The 22,673-nt window shown below is 40.0% G+C and overlaps 1 protein-coding gene across 15 annotated transcripts in view; it reads right to left on the bottom strand.

Moving 5' to 3' along the window:
• The window catches only part of RAPGEF4 (Rap guanine nucleotide exchange factor 4), a 318,142-nt gene that overhangs the window by 222,099 nt on the left and 73,370 nt on the right, over positions 1-22,673 (bottom strand). For 12 of the 15 annotated variants that reach the window (XM_081584651.1, XM_081584649.1, XM_081584653.1 and 9 more), the window contains one exon: positions 19,227-19,373. In XM_081584651.1, coding sequence (XP_081440777.1) covers positions 19,227-19,373 — 147 coding nt within the window. Of the gene's footprint in view, positions 1-12,038; positions 12,398-19,226; positions 19,374-22,673 lie in introns of those variants that run through there. The other 3 variants (XM_081584654.1, XM_081584670.1, XM_081584666.1) reach the window with 1 other exon arrangement.

Here is a 22,673-nt window from a genome sequence, read left to right on the forward strand (position 1 = left end):
CCCAAGTCTGTCTGACATCCAGGCCATGTGCTTTCCACCTGAAAAACTGTCCCCTTTATTCATTTATGAACTTGCATATTAGGATAGAATGTGATTGCAGCTTGAGGAACAATGTAGAAATGATATTCTATAAATCACTTTTTTTTTTTTGGCTGTGCTATGCAGCATGCAGGATCTCTGCTCCTCAACCAGTGATCTAACCTGTACCTCCTGTAGTAGAAGCATGGAGTCTTAACCACTGGAGCACCAGGGAAGTCCCCATACACCCTATCTTAGATGTTCCTTCCTCTGAGGTTTCTGAAGCTGCCTCTGCTGTCTTCCACAGTTGGTTTGATCCTGTTTTTCTAGAATGACTAATGGGCAACACACTAAGCACCTGTGAATGATCAGATCCTGGGACAAAAGTGGAATTACTTCAACCCTTTATCCAAGATTTTTAACTCCAACTCTACAATTCCACAAAAAAGTATCAGATCTTTAAAGAGAATGAGAGACCTTGTACCAAATGCCAATTGTTGATCAGGCCAAGAAAAACAGCAGGTGATCTAATTTTAAAATGCATTCTTCCCTATAGTTTCCCCCAAATAGATAAGGATGAATTATTGCTGGGAATTGTACTTTGCAGCCAACAGATCCAGCAACCAACTAACTTGAGATGAGCTTCCTGAAGAAGTGTCTCCCCAGAAGCAAAATGATAAAAACATTAGCTGTGTAAATTAAAATAATTTCCAGAAGAAGTGATAAACAACAAAATGCCTGAAAGTTTTGCTTTATAGTAATATGTCATTATGGATGTGTAACTGGTGCATGGTTCAAGAGGGAGATTAGAGGAAAAAATTAATCAATGAAATAAATGTCTTGAGGAATAAAATCACAAAGCAAGTCAGGAAACGTTTTCCCAATCATAAATGCCTGGTCGCAAAATATATCTCAAACAAAAACTTGGAAAAGCTATTTCAACACATATGACAATAGATTACCAGACAAAGGATATGAACCAGTCATTCAGAGATTTTTAAAAAATACAACATGCCAAGGGATATTTTAAAAGATGCTTTCTCACCGAGATGCCCATCAACAGATGAATGGATAAAGAAGCTATGGTACATATATGTAATGGAATATTATTACTCAGCCATAAAAAGGAACACATTTGAATTAGTTCTAATGAGGTGGATGAACCTACAGCCTATTATACAAAGTGAAGTAAGTTAGCAAGAGAAAAACGAATATGGAATCTAGAAAGATGATACTGATGAACATATTTTCAGAGCAACAATGCAGACACAGGCATAGAGAACAGACTTGTGAACACAAGGCAGGGAAGGAGAGGGTTTGACAAATGGAGAGAGTAGCATGGAAATATATACAGTACCATACATAAAATAGATAGACTGTGGGAATTTGCTGAATGACTCAGGGAGCTCAAACCTGGGCTCTGTGACAACCTAGAAGGGTGGGGTGGGAGGGAAGTTCAAGAAGGAGGGGACATATGTATACCTATGGCTAATTCATGTTGATGTATGGCAGAAACCAACACAATAATGTAAAGCAATTATCCTTCAATTAAAAATAAATAAACTAAAATGTTAAAGAAGAAGATGCTTTCCCTCACTCATGATTAAGGAAACAAAATATTAAGACTCCATCTTTTTCCCTGGCAAATTTTTCAAACTTTGAAATTAGTGTTGAAGAAATGGTAAAACAGTATGCTCATACACTGAGGAGAGTATAAACCAGTGTAGATTTTCTGCAGTGTAATTAGAAAATATTCACCAGATTTTAAATTTCACATAATGCCCATATAATTCCTCACGTAAGTATTTACTCCACAAAAGTACATCCAGATATATGTATAAGAATGTCCATACACACGGACATTGCAGCACTGTTTATGAGAACACAAACCAACATAACTGTCTGTCAACAGGGTAATAGGTTAAATAACTATAGTATCCAGCCAGTAGAAAACTCTGTAACATAATGTGGTTAATCTGAATGGACTGAGACAGAAGGGTCTCTCAATGGAAAAAAGCAAGCTATAGACACTGTGAATGATGTAATCCCATTTATGGAAGTAGGCAAATTTAAATGTTTTTAACGTATATATCATTATATCATTATTGCTCATTACAAACCACTGCAAAATTTAATGGCTTAAAACAATGACTTACTTCTTATAATTGTGTTGGGCTCTCTGGGTGGTTTTTCTGTTGGGATCACTGGAGCTTACTCAGGTAGTTGGAGTCAGCTGGGGTGGGGGAGAAGGGATGAGGTAAAATGGACTCACTTCTCCGGGGCCTCAGCTGGTGTGGCTGAAATGACTAGACTGGACAACATGGTTCTTCATCTTGGGCATCTCTGCACAGCGGAGGAAACACTCCCAGAGCACAAGCATGAAACTATAGGGCCTGTACAGGCCAACATGCAAAGTCAAATCACTCCCCTAGCATTCTATTGGTCAAAGCACATCTCAGTCCCAGTCTGGATTCAAGAGAGAAAAGCAAACTCCATCTCTGATTGGAAAAGCAGCAAAGAATCTGTGGTCATATTTAATCTACCACTTCACATGTATGCATCTACCTATCTATAGCTATGTCCAGCTTTAAGTATCTGAAATGTTCATGAAGAAACAAGATGATTTCCTCAAAACTACAATGAGATATCACCTCACACTAGTCAGAATGGCCATCATCAAAAAGTCTACAAACAATAAATGCTAGAGAGGGTGTGGAGAAAAGGGAACACTCCTGCACTGTTAGTGGGAGTGTAAATTGATACCCCCACTATGGAAGATGGTATAGAGATTCCTTAAAAAACTAGGAATAAAACCACCACATGACCCAGCATTCCCAATCCTAGGCATATACCCTGAGGAAACCAAAATTGAGAAAGACACATGTATCCCGTTGTTCGTTGCAGCACTCTTTACATTAGCTAGAACATGGAAGCAACCTAGATGTCCATCGACAGATGAATGGATAAAGAAGTTGTGGTACATATACACAACAGAATATTACTCAGCCATAAAAAGGAACGCATTTGAGTCAGTTCTGATGAGGTGGATGAACATAGAACCCATGATACAGAGTGAAGTGAGTCAGAAAGAGAAAGATAAATATCGTATTCTAATGCATATATACGGAATCTAGAAAAATGGTACTGAAGAATTTATTTACAGGGCAGCAATGGAGAAACAGACATAGAGAATAGACTTATGGACATGGGGAGAGGGGAGGACAGGGTGAGATGTACAGAAAGAGTAACATAGAAACTTACATTACCATATGTAAAACAGATAGCCAACAGGAATTTGCTGTACGGCTCAGGAAACTCAAACAGGGGCTCTGTATCAATCTAGAGGGGTGGGATGGGGCGGGAGATGGGAGGGACGTTCAAAAGGGAGGGGATATATGTATACCCATGGCTGATTCATGTTGAGGCTTGACAGAAAACCACAAAATTCGTAAGGCAATTATCCTTCAATAAAAAAATAAATTATAAAAAAGAAAGTCAGTGAGGCAGAGGTGAATGTGGCACATTCCTGTAGGTTTTAAGGAGTTAGCAGCTTTATTTTGTTTTCACTGAATGTCTTAGTGGGCATTATGTCATGTCTATAGAAAAGCTGGAATTTTTTAATGCAGTGCTTAAAGGGTGACAGTGATAGTAATTTTACAAACTGAAAAAAAAAAAAAAAGAAAGAAAGAAAGAAACAAGATGATTTCCTCTGGTAAGAAGAGCTGGGAATGTGAGTGGGGAAGGAAAGGGCAAAGACTTATTTTCTATTCCATGCCTTTCTATACTCAGGGCTGGGTCCACGAGCGTGAGAGCGGTGAGGGAGCTGGCACAGGGCCCCACACTCAGGCTCTGGAAAGTTTAATGCTCTGCTGTCACCATCTTGAAGTTCTTAATAATTTTATCTTTGAACATGTGCTTTGTAAGTGAAGTCCAAGGGGACAGCGGGGCATGTGTGCGAATGAAGGAGACAGTGCAGTATGCATGCCTACTGTTCCCTGATGCCCTGTTTACATATAGCATTCACACGCCCCCTGAGGACAGAATTCAGGTGGACTTCTGGTGCCTGGGAGTTCAACATAAGTCAAAGTACAAGGTAAGCATGTTACATCTTCCAATGAGCAAATCCTGGTGCTTCAGCCAGAGTCCCAGCTTTCTGGGATAACCAGAACTTGCTCTGAACACAGTAAGAATGCAAAAGCACTGACACAGGAATGCTATCTTAGCCTTCTTTATTCATGTTACTTCCCTGGGTTAGCCAGCCACTTACACTGAAAATAATGAGGAGGAGAAAGGAAAGCTAGGACAACTCACAGTCCTTTTCCTTTCAGTCTTCCCTTACTTATCCGTAAGCTGAAGAGGGAGAATGTGGGCAGAAGGTGTGTGCATCAGCTAAAGAAATAAAAACAGCTGAATCAGCTTTGTGCATGGTTTCCACTCTTCTGGTAAAAAAAATGAAACACCTATGCATGTATGCACTGGGAAACACTAACTGTGTAATTTCACTAACTCCACATACAAGTTAAATATTCTTAGTGTCGCTTTTCTAGCACTGTGCTACAGGAAGATAAACAGTAAATCTGTGCTAATAATTTATATTTAAAATTTGTCTTTACTTAGAACAACATTATATAGCAAACAAGAAATATGATGAGTTCAGATTAAGAAGAAAGAAGAAAGGAAAAAGCTTTATATTTTAGTACCGTTTTTTTCCTCTGGGGAAAGAGACCTTACATTTTTATTTTGCCATGGGCCCCACAAATTATGTAGTCAGCCTTGTTTATACTCTTTGACTTTGTATATATATGTCCTACTTCTGCATTTTAAAAGAATAGTTTTTTTAAAACCATACCACTCTCTTCTTTCTCATTTTAGTTTTATGAGCTTTATGCTACCCCTTATTTCAAATCATCATCATAGACCTGTTTTAAAAAAACATGATAAGATCTGGGGGCTAGCAGCTGGAAAAAAAAAACAAAAACAGGTACCTACATGAAGAAACACTTTTAATAAAAACAAAGGCCATATTTCATATTATTTCTACTCTCTTCTTCTTTTGTGGGCAAAACACTCACTGATTTATAGCACTCACATCATAGTCAGCACAATGAAATTAAGCAAGAATAATATGTCAGATTAAAAAACCCAAACCCAATTTTATGAACTCAATTCATGACAGCGGCACTATCAACATAAATATTTATTCTCTCAAGGGCCATGGATGCAAGGTCATATACACCACAAGGGACACTTGCCTTCATTGGTATGCATACATCAACTCAGGAAATGCAAAAATAGAGGTTATTTACAGAAATAACTTCTTACAAAATTAATACCAAAGAATTTCCCATATTTTATTTACTAGCAAGATATCAATGTTGATATCCCAGAGTCATAATAATTAAACCTCTCTATTCAAATTGAAGGAAGTATTATTTTTACACTTTTTATATTTTTAATATTGCCAAACATGTATATTAGTTTGAATTTTCAAACTTTAAGTTCTCAATAACGAAAAACTAATATTCTACTACAAAGACTATTACATGCTTGGCTAGAATTTTTCAAGCTGAACCATAGTTACACTTTGCAATTAAGTTTTCAAATTTAAAAGATCAGATGATGCTGACAGGAGATTCAAGTTGTTGGAATTTAATGAAATAGTAAAGCAAACGGAGAAAGTAAACTAAAACCCTGGCAGGTATGCTAGGGTCAATTTGTGTAAAGAATGTGATACAAAATATCTTGAAACTTTTAGAATTAAAAAAATTTTTTTTCTTTATTCAAGGGTTTGAGAAAAAAGTAAATTATCAGCTTTGGAAGTCTTTCCCAGTAATCAATCAAAGAATATTCTGCATAAAATATTCTACAGAAGATGCCCCAAAACAGGGGGTTGCTACTGCAGAAGACATCTGTGGCTGGGGGCAGAGGTGAGAGAAAACTATACTTTCATTATAGATACTCTACCCTAGTTTTAGAATTATTATTTTTTTTACCAAATGCATGCATTCCCTAGTATCAATAAATTAAATTTCTCTAAAATAAAAAAATAAGATAGTCTTTTTACTTTACATGATGGGCTATGCTTTAGCTAATTTTTAAAAGTATCATTGCCTGACCATCAGAATAAGAGAAAATATTTGTAAATGAAGCAACTGACAAGGCATTACTCTCCAAAATATACAGCTCATGCAGCTTAATATCAAAGGAAAAAAAAACCCAATAAAAAAATGGGCAGGAGATCTACATAGACGTTTCTCCAAAGAAGACATACACAGGGCCAAAAATCACATGAAATGATGCTCAACATCAGTAATTAGAGAAATGAAAATCAAAACTCTAATGAGGTACCACATCCATCAGAACGGCCATCAAAAGATCTACAAACAATAAATGGAGAGAAGAAAAGGGAAGACTCTGACACTGTTGATGGGATTGTAAATTGCTATACAGCCACTATGGAGAACAGCATGGAGTTTCCAAAAAACTAAAAACAGAACTACCATATGACCTAGCAATCCGATTCGTTGGCATGTTCCTGGAGAAAACCACAACTGGAAAAGATACATGTACCCCAATGTTCACTGCAGCACTATTTAAAATAGCCAGAACGTGGAAGCAATCTAAATGTCCATCAACAGAGGAATGGATAAAGAATATCACTTAGCCACAAAAAAGAATGAAATGCCATTTGCAGCAACAAGGATGGACCCAGAGATTATTATACTACATGAAGTAAATCGGAAAGAGAAAGACAAATACCATATGATATCACTTATATGTGGAATCTAAAATATGGCACAAATGAATTTGTCTAGGAAACAGGCTCACAGGTATAGAACAGACTTGTGGCTGTCAACAGGAGGAAGAGTTGGGGAGAGATTAATTGGCAGTTTGAGATTAGTACATGCAAACTATTATATATAGAAATGGATAAACAATGCAGTCCTACTGCATAGCACAGAGAACTATATTCAATATTCTATAATAAACCATAATGCAAAAATATGAAAAACAATACATATATATGTATAACTAACTCACTTTGCTGTACAGCAGAAATCAATGAATCATTGTAAATCAACGATACTTAAATGAAAAGAAAAAAAGAAAACAACCCTGTTCTGTTCTCAGGAAAGGCCAGGAGGTTCTGACAGGCTCTTGTCTCCATGAAGAACTTGAGGATGAGAGAAGCTTGCCTTCTCACTGACAGACCTGCTATGACCAACTTGTGTCCCATCAGAACACAGGTGTGTTTCATCTGTGGCACCTGGATCCTTTGCCTGTGTCCAGCAGCATCTTTCTGGCAGTCACACTGGTATCAGCCTCATGATGACAGCTCACAGAGGAGGTTTTGTCTGGCAGCTCTCCAACTGTCCCTGGCAGATACTCTGTTCTCCTCCCACCTCCAGCCCCTGCAGGAGCCTCTGCTGGAGCTCGTGTCTATTCATATTGTAAGATTTATTTTCATATATTTCCCTTCATTAGACTGCAAGCTCCTTGAGGGCCACAGCCTGTTCAGATCTTTGTCCCAGTGCTTAGTGCAGCCCCTGGCATTCAGTGGATGCACAACTAATGCTTGCTGGCATGATTTAGGCTGATATGAATATGTATAAATTAGTAGAGGCAATATGGCTGGAAAAGGATGAATTCTCATCCTTCAAGTTTAGAGAACTTCAAATGCCAAGGTAAATAGTTTGAACCTCTCCCCAGGCAGCAGTGAGAGGAGCACCACGTGACTGAGCAGGCCCGCATGTCTGAACTCCTGCTCCATCTGTGTGCTCATCCCTCACTGCTTCCCAGGCCATTTACTGGATGCTTCTTTGGAGCTAAGAGATAGATTACATCACATCATTTCTTCCTCCCAACCATTTATGATAGGATTATTGTCTTCCTCACCATTTTTTTTTTTTTTTTTATGAAGGAGGTTTAGGAAGATGGTGACACTCCTGAAGACACAGAACTGGTGGAAGCAAGGCCAGGACATTCATCATGACCCAGTCAACTCTCAATTTTTCTGAATGTTTGAAAGTTTAAATAAAAAGTTGAAAGAGGAAAGAGATAAGCTTGACATTTCAGACCTAAAAGAAGTATGTAAAAGAGGCCAGGATGAGGAATAACAAAATATAAAGCAAAAGCAAAAGCAGAAAGCAAGAAAGAGAATCTGAAGGAGATTAATTCCCAACTGTGCTAAAACATCTCCAAAAAATTATTAACAATACCAGGACTCACCAGGTAGTGCAATTATTATTAGGAATTCATGTAAGGATTTTACTTTATTAATTTTCAATTACTAATGGTCCTCTTGCTTAATATTCCATCTCCTATGATAAAACCTTTGGAATTTATGGAAAATTGTGGTAGATATAATGGATTTAGAAGTTATGTACATTAAATATTATGAAAAATGAAAACAGGCCAAGAAAACATATTTGCAGGAATTACCAGAAAAGGTTAATGTCTTGATCAAATACAGCATTCACATAAATGGATAAAGAAATGCCAATCTATGTCTGAGTAACATGTCCTGAAAGAGGGTGTATGTATAATCAGTAAAGAAATACTGAAGAAAATCTCCACCATCTCAGCAGTAATCAAACACAATAACAATATGATAAAAATACACATGTCCTGTGCTGAGTCGCTCAGTTGTGTCTGACTCTGAGATGCCACGGACTGTAGCCCAGCACATTCCTCTGTCCATGAGGATTCTCCAGGCAAGAATATGGGAGTGGGTTGCCATGCCCTCCTCAAGGGATCTTCCCAACCCAGGGATCGAACTCAGGTTTCCTGCATTGTAGGTGGATTCTTTACCATTTGAGCCACCAGGGAAACCCAAGAATACCAGAGTGGGTAGCCTATCCCTTCTCCAGGGGATCTTCCTGACCCAGGAATCGAACTGGGGTCTCCTGCATTGCAGGCAGATTCCTTACCAGCTGAGCTGTGTGTGTGTGTGTGTGTGTGTGTGTGTGTGTGTGTGTGTGTGTGTGCACATATATAAAAAAACATATATAAAATGGTCATCCTGACCAAGGCTGGATGTAACAGGAATGCTCAAATACTCTTGGTGGCAGAATAAAAACCACTGAAAATAAATGTGATCATATTTATCAAGAGCCATAAAAGTTTTCATACCCTTCAACTAGTATTTCTTTTTCTGGGAATTTATCTTAAGTGATTCTCAATGTATAGTCCAGGGACAGATCAGGGATCTAGGGGTTCATGCGTTCAAAACTCTTTTCATAATAACACTAAGATACAATTTGCCTTTTTTACTCTTATCTCTTACAAGATCACAGTGAAATTTTCCAGGAGCTATGTGGTATATGAAGATATCATTATTCTGACAACTAAGAGAATGTGTGCTTGTAGGATTGGAATTTGGTGGTGATTTTGCACCTTATTCTTGCACTTTTAATAACCAGACCATATAGGTAACATCTATACAGCCTCAAACAAATGCCACTCACTCGGTCTCTAAAGTTCTGATGGCCATTATCACTTAAATCTGGCAGAAACCTCAATTTGGAAGCAGAATGTCTGCATAAGGGAAGGAATAACAGCACTTGGAAAAGTTAACACAGACTAGTAAGGAACCAACATATCATTCAGTAGTAGAGCCTTAGCACAGGGCAAAGATGCCAGCCAGGGCCACACAGGAGCAGCGAGTGCAGAGCTGCAGAGTGGATATCTGAGCCCGGTGCTGAAAGACAGGGGTTCTCGGTAGATCCAGCTGGGGAGTTTTAAGGAGCTCTGATGCCTAGCCCCTACCATCTAGAGGTCCTAGTTTCATTGGTCTAGAGATGGCCCATCATGGGAATTTTCTAACAACTCCCAGAAAATTCTAACATGGAACTAGTTTTATGAATTATAATTATAAATGATGAAAGAAACCAAAAAGTTCTTGCTTTCCAATTCACATATTCTGATACTATATCAACTGCTGCCTATACGTTATCCTTTCCATTCACATAATCTATGGCTGTGCCACCTTGAATTTGCAAACCAAAAGACGAGTGGAAGGCATTAAATTGTTCAACTTATAAGGCACCTAACATTCAACATTAACTTGGACCACTGCTGTCAGCAAGGCAGGATTTCAGTAAAGGTACATTTATCTTACAAATAGGTGGCCCAGGAAGCTTTCCAAAAAGGCATTCAGCAAACTTGGGTGAAACCAGGAATAGTTCGGAATTTTAGGCCAGAACATTCGACCACATCAAGACCTTCAGAAGGTCTGTCTTGTATTTATTGGTTTGAGCTAGACAGCTCAAAACACTGAGGTCAGTGAGATCAACCAAAGCAAGACTGCAGGAATTCAGAGCTGCCGACTTTGGGGCAGGATTTCCTGCTGCTCCTTCCTCGGTGTCAGACACCCTGCCCTGGTGACTGGGCCCTAACCTCTCCACAGGGGCCTGCAGACTACACAAGAGTGGAATTCGGCCTGAGGAGAGTAGGAAAGTCCCATGACCACAGGGCTCCTGACACATAAAGAGCTTAACAATATCCCCAGCCCACACCACGAGTTCCTTCTGAAAGTCTCAAGTTCTTAAAAGTTCTCCCAACTCACGCTGCCTTTGCCTGGGGGACCCATTAAACTTCAGAACAGATTTCTCCAGTGATAACTGAACAACAAGCAAAACACAAAGCCAGGCATTTGGAAATAAAACACATGACACCCTCAAGAGGGCAGGCAGACCCCTAAACCAGCTGGCGCGAGCGGTCCAGGACAGGAGAAGGCAGGCCAGCACCACACAAGTGAGGAAGCCCAGCCTCTTCTGTGTGGTCAGTCCCTTGGGACAAGGCTGCCTCAAACACTATAATTTGGTTAACTGCCCCCAGTCCTTCAGGGAAGCTGAAAAACGGCCTTGTTAGCCACACAAGAATTCACCAGATCTCTTTGTCTTTGGATGAAATGATAGCCTGCATGGAAATGAATCTCTCCCCGTCTGCCCCCATATACTCTTCAGAACCCTGTATCTTTCCTGTAGTACCTTTCAGTTTGGTATCAGGGTGATTTGTGTTTATGTTTGTCTGCCTTCTATGCTAGATCCTAAACCAGAAAGACAGATACGGTGCATTTTGCATTTCCCCACGGTGGGAGCTAAGTCTGCTTGCTAAGTATGACAGGAGCTTCTACAGATGAAATTTCCCAAGAGGCATCAATTAACATTGAGCTGAGCAGCTCTTTAGCAAGTATGCAGCCTGACAGGTGAGCTGAGAGAGAGAAGAGGGGTACCGCTGGGTTAAAGTGTAGGGAGAGGGTGGGGGAGTTGTCAAAGGCATGCTGGCACAGGCACAATCAGAGGAAGGATTTCAAAGCCTCTACCAACAGCAACTCCTAGAAGACACGAATGTCCATTGCACACTCCCGAAATGAACAGCCAAAGGATCACCAGCTAAGAAGGAATGACACTGCTTATGGCACCCTGCCAACAGCCCTACCAGCAACATCTGGGCATTTCTGGCACCTGCCAGCCAAGCCTTGATCTGTTTAGACCCCCTGGTCATCATCTGAGAAACAGTGAGATCACAGCTTTCAGAGCTGGTGGGACTGCAAGTCATCAATAATGTAGCAGAGTTTCCCATAAACACTAAGGACTTCATATAGTCTGAGAGCTGCAGGCATTCAGAGGGTGAAATACCATCACTCTCAATCTGTTTCCTTGCCCCAAATTCATTTTTAATAGATGTCATTCACTAAATACATGTATTTAATATTAATGCAATAAATGTAACTCTGCTTAATTAAGAACAAATATCTTTATCTTCTAGAAACATTTAAGATCATCCGGCTAAATAAACAAATCCTTCACCATCAGAAAAGCGAGTCACTACTCCCCCCTACCACTCTCTCCCCACAAATAAAGATGATATCAAATTATGTCAGTGCCATGGTACATATTTAGGTCTGGTGAAACTTCATTAGAAAAGCCAGAGATGTTTTAGAGTATAAAACCAAACTGCAAGCTGTGACATGTAATTATTTCCCCACTAAAGAACAGATAAGAATCCATCCTGACCTTGCAGGGCATGCGTCCTTCTTTTCCTTTTTCTCAGTGTTCTCAGACATCCAGTGAAGAGCTGTCCTTTATCTGGACAGCAAAATGCACCTTCATCGCCGATAATTTCCTGCTAGGATCTGTTACTTTTAAGAGGATCTTGGTCCCGAGAGAGAACTGGGGCTGGTGCCTCTCTAGGAAAGCTCAGGAAGTCTTTTCTGATTGCCTCTGACTGCCTATGTGTATATAGATCTTTTTAACTTTGGTTACCTCCTAGTAACTTCACTCCCTTCCTCTCTGGATCTGAATCATTCTGCCACCCCGTGGAAAGGCTGGCGGACAGAGGAGTGAGAGCCTAGGGCAGACATGAAGTCCTAGTCAGCCGAGCAGGCTTCCGCTCAGTTTAAAAGCAGCAGAACTGTGAGCAGAGAGGCGGGAGAAACAGCCAACAGGATGTGTGTGGCTGGAGTTCCTGGCACGAAGTCTCGGCTTTCATGTTTATTTTTGGATGTATTTTTCTTAGTCCTTTGATGCAAATTTCTGGCCTGGGAAGTAACCCTACAGTACAAGCTCCAAAGTTGCCAAAAAGTCAGTACAGGCCTCTGACTTGGGAGAAAGCAGGTCACTTGGCTTTTAGGCTCTGGTTAATCCTCAGCTGGGGGTGGGGGAGACCCTGCATATTAACAGGCAGGCCAGGGGCGGCCTACCTGAGGGTGGGTCACAGAATTCAACAGCTATACCCAGAGTTCAACATCTATGCATTTATTTGAAATATCAGTCTACCTTGAAAGGCTACCATTAATGCAAAAGTAAAACAACCTGAATTTTTTTGCATGCTAAATAAAGTATTAAAACCCACACAAAGGGCTTCTGAGATTTTTATGTTCTAAGATAACTATGTTTTAAGTATTGGGCTTTAATTTTTCTGACAGCCCAAGACAGATAGGAACATCAAATCTATTCAAGCTGGAGCAGATGCCTCTGAGAGGTATATTATTCCAATATGGTTTTTAAAGTGCATCAGCAAAGACTAAGCTGCTGTTATTTCCATAATTCCTATTCTCATAGTGGCTTGAAAGATTACTAATGGAAAAGGGCTTTTTTCTCTGCATAGTCCAAAAGAGGCAGTAAACAGAAATGGCTAAAAAGCTTTTCAGTCCAACAACTGCCAATATATCTGGTAGAATCGAGAAATAAAACACTGAAAATTAGGAAATAGAGATAGACGTAGAAATATTTCTTTGGCAATATTCATTACTCTTAGAAATATTCTTGTTTACAAACTGTATTCTTCTCCTAAGAAACATGCATGTATCTCTCGTTTTTACCATTCCATTTTATATCTCAGAAAGCATAAAAAATCATCAGCCAACAATATACACTAAGGCCACAGACATGTATGGGGAATAAACTCTACTGGATCAATCACTGCATGTGAGCAACAGTTCTCTGTGATATTGTAGGTCTTGGTTAGAATAAAATCACAAGAGCTTCTGGGTAACTGCTACAGCCCAAAAGCCACTTTTACTGTGGCACGGCTCAGACTACAAATTTAAAATACTGCTTTATTTTTAAAGGCTTTGGTTCATTGCTGTCTTTAAATTTCAAATAATTTATTCACTAGTATGTATTACTCTGAACATGTTCAAACATGGCTTACAACGAAGGAGAGTTTTTGGCCAGAATGAGGTTCATGCAATTGGAACACAGGTGATAGATCACTAGTACAAGTACCTCTCAGTGGCGTCTTTTACGAGTCTGATGGAGAGTGACTCCCCGATCAGTGTGTTCTCGGAACACACTGGACTCATATCCTCATTCAAGTCCATGTATTTGGAATACTCCATGTAAAGATGTCATAATGCGCTGTAAACCTGAAAGCATCTTCATCCAAACATCAGACAGAAAGTCAGGAAGAAAACCCAAAAAACCCTTTGTTATTGGTCTAACCACTGACAACCTTAGACTGTATGTGCTCAGAAGAAATTCATGGAATTGGACAGTTAATTGGTATTTATTTATTTCAAGAGCCACCAGCAGTCATAAATACTCATAATCTTGGATCAAGTATTATTAATGGCTTAGAACTCCCAAACCAACACTTACACTGCTTTGCCATTTAACTTCCTTACTGAGGATATACAATGCCTCTAGAGTCAGAGTTTAAATTACAATTCTCAAGAACTAAAAAACGGTACTTCGACTTTTAAATTTTCTTCTGAAATCCAAAAACATAACTTTCTCCTTTCACTTTTATTCTCTCCCCCCCGGGATGCTATTAAAAAATGAAATGTTTTATAACCTAGTTAATACTTGTATTAAGTTCTAATATCAAAGAAGCATGAAAAAAGTGAGCCATATCATTGATCAACTCTGAATAAAGCTACTGTAATTCACTTAAGCTAAGAAAATATGACCTGACTTTGAGATGGAGCAACCTAGCGCCCTCAGATAGGACCATAAATTGGCAACTGAAACATGGAAAGGAAAGAGGAAAGAAAGTAGCTTTCATTAGGGAAGATTGAAAGATTTAAAGATTTCATTAGGAAAGTAGCTATTAGGAAAGATATAGGGTACAAAAAAAGCATCAGGCTGCTACCTCAGTTATATCTTGGGGAATATCTTTTTGATTTTATATATTTGTATAGATGATTGACAGGGAGATGATGATGGACAGGGAAGCCTGGCGTGTTGCAGATCAAGGGGTCGCAAAGAGTTGAACACAACTCTGTGACTGAACTGAACTGAACTGACAGATGACTGAAATAATGCTCTTGTCACATTTATGACAATTTTTGGATGTGAATTTTCTGATTTTTAAATTTTTTTAAACCTTTTATTTTGTGTTGGGGTGTAGACGATTAACAATGTTGTGATAGTTTCTGGTGAACAGCGAAGGGACTCAGCCATACATATATATGTATCCATTCTCCCACAAACTGCCCCCCCATCCAGGCTGCCATATAACATTGAGCAGAGTTCCATGTGCTGCACAGTAGGACCCTGTTGATTATCCATTTTAAAAACAGCAGTGTGTACACATCCATCCCAAACTCCCTAACTATTGCTCCTCTATAACATTCTCCCCACTGCCTGGCAACCATAAGTTTGTTCTGAAAATGTGACAATAATTTTTAAAAATACTCTGGGTGCTGTCAGTTTGACCTACAACATTAATGACAATATAAAGCAAGAGTATTTGATGAAATTAAATAGAATTTCAGTATCTCACATGTAGGTCTCTGAGTGTGCATTTGCTGAGAACTAAGAACACTCGCCTCTGATTAGGAAAAGAAGCAGGATTACCAAGCTCTCTGTTGCCATTAAAGTCCCAAGTGTAAGATTTAAAACAGATAATTCACTCAGCCTATTAAAGAGCTTCTTTAGACTGGGCTACCCGTTAGTGATTAGACACCATAATTTCCTAGTTAGAAGTACCTCAGACTCCTGGTCCTCATCAATTACCTTGTTCAGTCTCTCAGTCATGTCTCTTTGCGATCCCAAGGACTGCAACACGCCAGGTTTCCCTGTCCCTCACCATCTCCCGAGAAGGCAATGGCACCCCACTCCAGTACTCTTGCCTGGAAAATCCCATGGACGGAGGAGCCTGGTGGGCTGCAGACCATGGGGTCGCTAAGAGTTGGACACAACTGAGTGACTTCACTTTCACTTTTCACTTTCATGCATTGGAGAAGGAAATGGCAACCCACTCCAGTGTTCTTGCCTGAAGAATCCCAGGGACGGCGGACCCTGGTGGGCTGCCGTCTATGGGGTCGCACAGAGTCGGACACGACTGAAGCGACTTAGCAGCAGCAGCAGCACCATCTCCCAGAGTTTGCTCAAACTCATGTCCATTGAGTCAGTGATACCATCCAACCATCACTGCTTTAAGCGATGTCAAAGTCATAAACAAGGAGGGTAGTCTCTGAGACTGCTTGCCACACAATGGACCCACTATGCCACTCCTCAGAAGTGAGCAAGCAGATGAGATGAACACGTGAATTTAGACCCATGATTCAGACAACCTAATTTTTACTGTGTGCGAACTAGAGCCTAACAGTGAGCTTCTTGCCACGCTGACAGGAGAAGCAGTGTCCAGCTGACCATTCTACTGCCTTCTTCCTGCCATTTCACGGTTCAGTGAGGCTTCTCCCTGAATCCTGAAGCTATGTCCTCCCTCACTTTTGATATTTGGCTATCAGATCTAACTCAGACTTCAGCTGGCACTATGAGCTTCAGTTTTAATGTTGCTTACAGATACTATGTACCAGTGTAATGAATGGCTGAATTACCAACGCTGTTATCTGACATAATCAAGGAAAAGGTGTTCTGGTTATCCAATATTTCACTAGCAGATTAGTGTTACATATGCCATCAATAGATCACCCAAATTCAAATAATAGAAATAGATTTTACTTAGTGATAATGATATATTATACTCTGAAATAATGTTATTGACTTGCTAGTTTATTTTCTGTCTCCTCCAAGTAGAACAGAAGCCCTGGCCCAGCAGGCAGCAGTTCTGTCAATCTTGTTCACTGCTCTTGCCAGACCTGACACACAGGAGATCCTCATTAAGCGTTTGCTGAATAAGTGAACAGTAGAATAAACAGAAGTTGATCTTTATTACTCAGAAGGTAATTTAGAATTTCACAATTTCTTAGGATGATCACGCACTGTAAATGCACAAGTGTGCCCATTAATAAAGTTCTGATTCACACAAGCAGCTAGATAATGGAGTTCCCTGCACTCTCCCTTCAGTCAGTTAAAATGCTGGAGAAGCACCTAATTTGTAATTTGCACTTGGTTGCATGAACAGGTAAGTAAAGTGTCTCATTAACTTCTTGCTCACTATGAGGTTCCAAATCCTGACCTGTAAAATAAAAGGTCGGACTAAATCCTCCCTCCATCCTTTTCAGCTCACTGACAGGGGAGACCAGAATCATGCTCTGAGGTTACAGGTGAGGGGCTGGACGCACTGCATTACAAAATCACGTGGCAAGGTTTGGGATACTAAGGACCACCTTCTACATCAATACCCCCATTTAACAATCTTTCTCTAAGGGAAATCTCTGTGAAAAACAGCCCATCCTAAAATATACTCAAATACAATCCAACCAAGGGATCAAATGAGTCAAATCAACACATCACTAACAGTGAGGCATCCAGACATTAGGAGCACCCTAATGTATCCAGCATCACCTTTGGGTTCTCCTTGCCGAAACTGTTTGACTTGACCTAATCAAACCCTCAGCACTAGAAACCCTGGGGCAGGGGTACAAAAAAGATACCATGAGAAAACAATCAGACACACCTTGAATTTGGAGGAAACTAATCTGGCCTTTTTAACAAGTCAGTGCCATAGAGAGAGACAGAGGGAAGCAGTGAGGAGGAGGGAGACTGACTTAGATATAAGAATCAAATGTAATGCATGGTTCTTTATTTGAGCCTAGTTTGAAATAAAACAGATATAAAAATACTCATGGAATAAATTTATGGATATTTATGGGGAAATTTCAGCTGGGTATCAGATTAGGATATTATCTTTAGTTTTGTAGGTGAAATAACGGTCTTATGGGTATGCAGCAGGATATTCTGATTGTCTGGAGATACATGCTGATGTTTAGGATGAAATATCATGATGCCTGACACTTACATTAAAGTGGCTCAGCAAAAAAAGATGAAGCAACTATGGCTATATGTTAACAACTGCTGAACTAAGTGAGAGTGCAGTCTCTCACTGTATTATCCTTTTTGATTTCCTGTATGTTTGAAAATGTTTTAAATAAATTTTGTAGAATGTTCACAGGTAGCAACTTCTCAGGAACTTTTCACAGCACTGGAGCCTCCTAATTAAAATAAACTTTTAATTATTGCTCGCTAACCATCCTCGACCAACAACTTGAATAAGTCATCACAGACGAAAGCAGTTATAATGACACACACCACAAGTAGGAGTCATTTTTTGTTCTTAAACCAGTCTTCCAAATTTTCTTTTGGAAAAGACTTTTTGGTTTACCTTTTAAAGATCCAAAAAGCAGCTTATTTGCCTCAAGCCTGGGCCCTTTTAATTGACAGAAAACCTCTCCGCACAAACCTCATGCAAACCTACTTTGGCTTTGCCTTCCTAAAACTCGCTTTTGTCTCTGAACTTTACAGAGCAGTTGGAGCTCTTTAATATTTTCTAAGAGGAATATTTCAAACAAGTAACCCTGCAATTTATTCACTACTGCCAAGAATAAAAGTAACAAGTTTCACCACCGGGGCCTTCCAAGGCTTGCAGGACTTTCAAGGCAAAGCATCACTCATTCACCTGCAGGTTTGCTCCCTTAATGCCTCTGGCATTTGTTTGGCTCTGGAGGAAGCAATTTGATTACACAAAATTCTTTTTAGATCAAGTTTAAAATCTTAGCCACACTGGGACAAGTGGTAAAGCCTGCCAGCTCGATGGGTTAACACTTGGACATACTGAGCCCAGGACAAAGATAGGGAACAACCACAGGTAAAAATCAGAAGCTTGAAGAAATGAAAAGGAAAAAGCATAAAAGATGAGAGGGCCTAAGTGCTTCATTTGACATGACTGCATATAAGATGATTTATTCCCCGTCCTTGTAAATGAGCGTGGTACCCTAAGGGATGCTGGTCAGCAGCAGGAAATGTACCAGCCACCAGGACTAGCTGATCCAGCCACTGCCGTGACACCCGTGCATTTTAAGCTGGCAGGTAACCAGCCATCCTTATGTTCTTCGTTTCCCATACCTTATTACAGGGCACTTCATTTTTAAAAGCATTTAAATGAAGCAGATGTTAACCCCATTCATCCCACTTTTCCAGGGATCATGTCAATGATGATTTTTAAAATGCCAAAGAAAATGTCAAAGTATTTTGTTCCATGGTTAAGAATACATTTGTGGAATAGGAGGGAGGAAATACATAAAGCACTCTATGGTCATTCAAGAAATAATTATCATGTATGTCAAACCACAGAAAACTGAGCAAGCGCTGAATTAAAAAATAAAAAAAAAGCAGGATGTCTTGTGTCAAAATGCCTTTTCCACTCACTCATTTCAAAAACAAGTTTTGAAAATTAAATTCCATCCACTGGCTGAGAACAGAACACATTAAGGCTTGACTAAATGCCATTATCCACGTGGTACTCCCTTTCTTTTCTGCAACCATGTTAATTGACAAAGCTGCCTTGAGGCTTACCTCCCATAGTGCCTTGAAGTCCTTCTGCTCGATGCGGAGCAGCTCGCTGCTCTCCCTGGTAACGATGGTCGCATGGCGTGGAGTGTTGTCTAGAATGGACTCTCCAAAGGCCGTCCCAATTCCCAGAGTGCAGATGGTCACTGCATCCTGAGAACCCCAAAAACCGGTTGTTAAAAAGTCGACATCTTATCAATGGATGAGTTGTTTTTTTCTCAGCAGTAGACAGTTGACCCTTGAACAAAGTGGGGGTTAGGGGTGCCAACCCCCTCACATAGTAGAAATTCGGAGTATATCGTGGTTCCTACACATCAACAGATTTAACCAGCCACAGACTCTCTTATACTAGTGTTTTTTTTTTCAGTAGTGTTCACTACTGAAAAAACTCTGCTATGAGTGGACCCGCACAGTACAAACTCGTCCAGTTCAAAGGTCAACTAATTTCTATACAGTAAAACACTTGGTTCAATTGCACAGTTCAACAAGCTTTGACAAATAAATACACCCTGTAATCATCACCCAAATCAAGACAGAACATTTCTATCACCACTGTAACTTCCCTCATGCCCCTTTCTAGTCAAGACCGTCCTTTCAGAGGCAATTGATCTTCTGATTTCTATCACCATAAAGGAATTTTGCCAGTTTTAGATTTTATGTAAAAGTAATTAGACAATATGCCCTCTTTAGTGTCCAGCTTTTTTTGCTCAACATAATGTCTACAAGATTCATCCATGTTGTTGTGTGGATCAGCTGTTTTTTCCTTGCCCTGTGGACCGCTGCATGGATATGCCCCAATTTGCTTATCCATTCTCCTCCTGGTGGACATTTGGGTTATTTCTGGTTTGGGCATATTATGAATAAAGCTGCTGCCAATCTTGTACATGTCTTTTTTGTGTGCATGGTTATCTTTCTATATGACTACTATCTCTGGGTATCCCAGGTGGCACTGGTAGTAAAGAATCTGCCTGCCAATACCTGAGGCACAAGAGACGTGAGTTCGATCCTTGGGTTGGGAAGATCCCCTGGAGTAGGAAATGGCCCCCCACTCCAGTATTCTAGCCTGGAAAAGTTTATGGGCAGAGGAACCTGGCAGGCTACAGTCCATGGTGTTGCAAAGAGTCAGACATGACAGAGCAACTGAGTACTACTATCTCTAAGAAAATGTGGGAAATTTTTTGAAGATGAACTTGCTTTTTTCCCCAAGTGAGAGAGTTCAATTACAATATTTAAATAAAAAACCAGAACAGGGATACTGTTATGTCAGTCTGTCTTAAAGAGATGAGGAAAATGAAAGTGACCATGGTTGGTTCATGAGGCCCTAGTACACAGATAGCAAATAATGCACAGCCAGATTCTAGTTGTGACTCTCCGACTACAGATTCCAAGCTTTTTGTATTATGCTGCCTCCCGCAGCCACAACAGAGTAAAAACAGCATCCAATGAAGTACAGTGCGGGAAGCTTATAAAATGTTCTTATAAAGCTTATAAAATGTTATATGAATGTTCATATCAATGATTTAAAAGTTTAAGGTGTGCTAAACAAGTAATTTCCTCTCTGCATGAACCGTATGTGATAATACTTGGGTTTAATCCTAACTAGTCTCAAGCAGTGCAAACCCTTGAAATCACCTGGCTATTCATTTCGCAAAGAATGATCAACTAAGGTACATACATATAGGCAATCCTGGGCTAGAAAGCACAGTTTTCCTTTCATGCATCTAATACATGATAACAGGCAAATGTTATTAAGATCAAGTTAGTGACTTTATAATCACATTAGTAGGACAAGTGCCCCTATGAATCCAGTTCCTTGAACCATAGCAAATTGCTTCTGCACAGATATTACCATATAAAATTGTGTTCAGGAAAATAAAATCAATAATACCTCAGAAGAGAATGAGAGATCAAGGGGAAATATAAAAATGGCCTGCTAATAAATTTTCCAGAAAGGCAGCTACAAACAAACTCAGTCAGAAAAATATCCCCAGGACTGAAATATTAATACCCAGCAAGTCAGATACTTCTGAGTAATTTTCAAATTCTAGTAAAAACACAAGATGGATTATGATAAATCACAGACTTTCACAAATTCTCTAGATTATCAGGTTTGCTCAAAGATCTCACTAGCCTACTTCATTTTTAAAAAATGATCTGAATCTTTCAGAAAGAACTCTTTGAGCCTAATTTATACTCTCCAGTGTAAATATCTATTTTAAAACCTGTCAGGGATGAACCACACCTATTACTCCTGCCACTATCCATATAGCTTAATTATCTACGATTATCTACAAAGTATAATGCAAAAAAACTATGAAGATCTGTTACTTGTGAGCTAGCTACAGATTTTTACAGACTAAGTTGTTTCCTCCATTTCTCACCTCCTATCCCTGACACATGTCATCGTGTGTCACCAAAACATATACAAAGAGACAGGCTTTGAAAGTCCAACTGTGAAAATCAGCCATGTGAGTCCATCTTCTTGCTAGCAAGCAGCTCTTGTAAGAAAGACAAAAGACTGGAAGTATTCTTGGACTCTCCCCGAGAGTTTAACATGACCCCTGCCTCCTCCTAAACGTAACAACATTTAGTGACGTTCCTGTTGCCAAGCGCCCTCCTCAGCAAAGCCTTGTGCGTTAGGACCTCTGTACAGAGGGGCCCCGGCCGCCGTCATTCCATCCAGCATCTTTGCTCATTCCCAGTATCCCAGGCTCTCCCACCAGGGCTGAGTGTGGGAGCCCACCTGCCTTCATCTCCTCCTTCATACTCCACCCTCTCAAACGTAAGGACAGGGAGTCACAAATACAAGACACGGTCTTGCAAGTAGGACTGTAAAACCTCACCTGAAACAAGTGCGACTTGCAAATTCAAACTTGACTTTCAGCAGACTAAGTATGCTCAGGACAAATTTACTCAGAAATCCGAATGGACTGGGGAAGTGTGAATTGGGCACTGGGGTAACTGGGCACAGGCAAGAAGTCCTCAGAGGAACATTTTCACCCTAAAGATGAATCACTGTCTCTGCAGTCCCTGAGGGTCAGGCCTTGTTTACATCTGAAATCCAGGCAGGGACCTGCAATGTGCTTAGAAAATGATTATCAAATAAAGACATTTACCTTCCAGTGTTCTCTCATTCCAATGTTCTCAATGCAGCAGAACCGATATGCATTGCTCAGTATGTACACTCAGAGGCAGGATAGATGAGAGCCACGTGAATGTGAGTCAGCGAGGCAAACATACTCTTATTTTGGTCCACACTCCCAGCTCACCAGATCCCTGGAGGTCAGAGTTCCAAGCCTGAAACCCTGTAGGGAAGCTAAATGCATGCCTTTGCCTGCGGCTGCAAGTGTCCACTTCTGAATGTAACACTACCATTCCTTTAAACTCACACATCCTCTGGAGATCTGCTCATGTCTCTATACTTATTAAATAGGGACTGTTCAGACTTTTATT

The sequence above is a fragment of the Giraffa tippelskirchi genome, chromosome 3, assembly GCF_054371585.1.
Source record: "Giraffa tippelskirchi isolate mGirTip1 chromosome 3, T2T-mGirTip1v1.2.pri, whole genome shotgun sequence".
Lineage (NCBI taxonomy): Eukaryota > Metazoa > Chordata > Mammalia > Artiodactyla > Giraffidae > Giraffa > Giraffa tippelskirchi.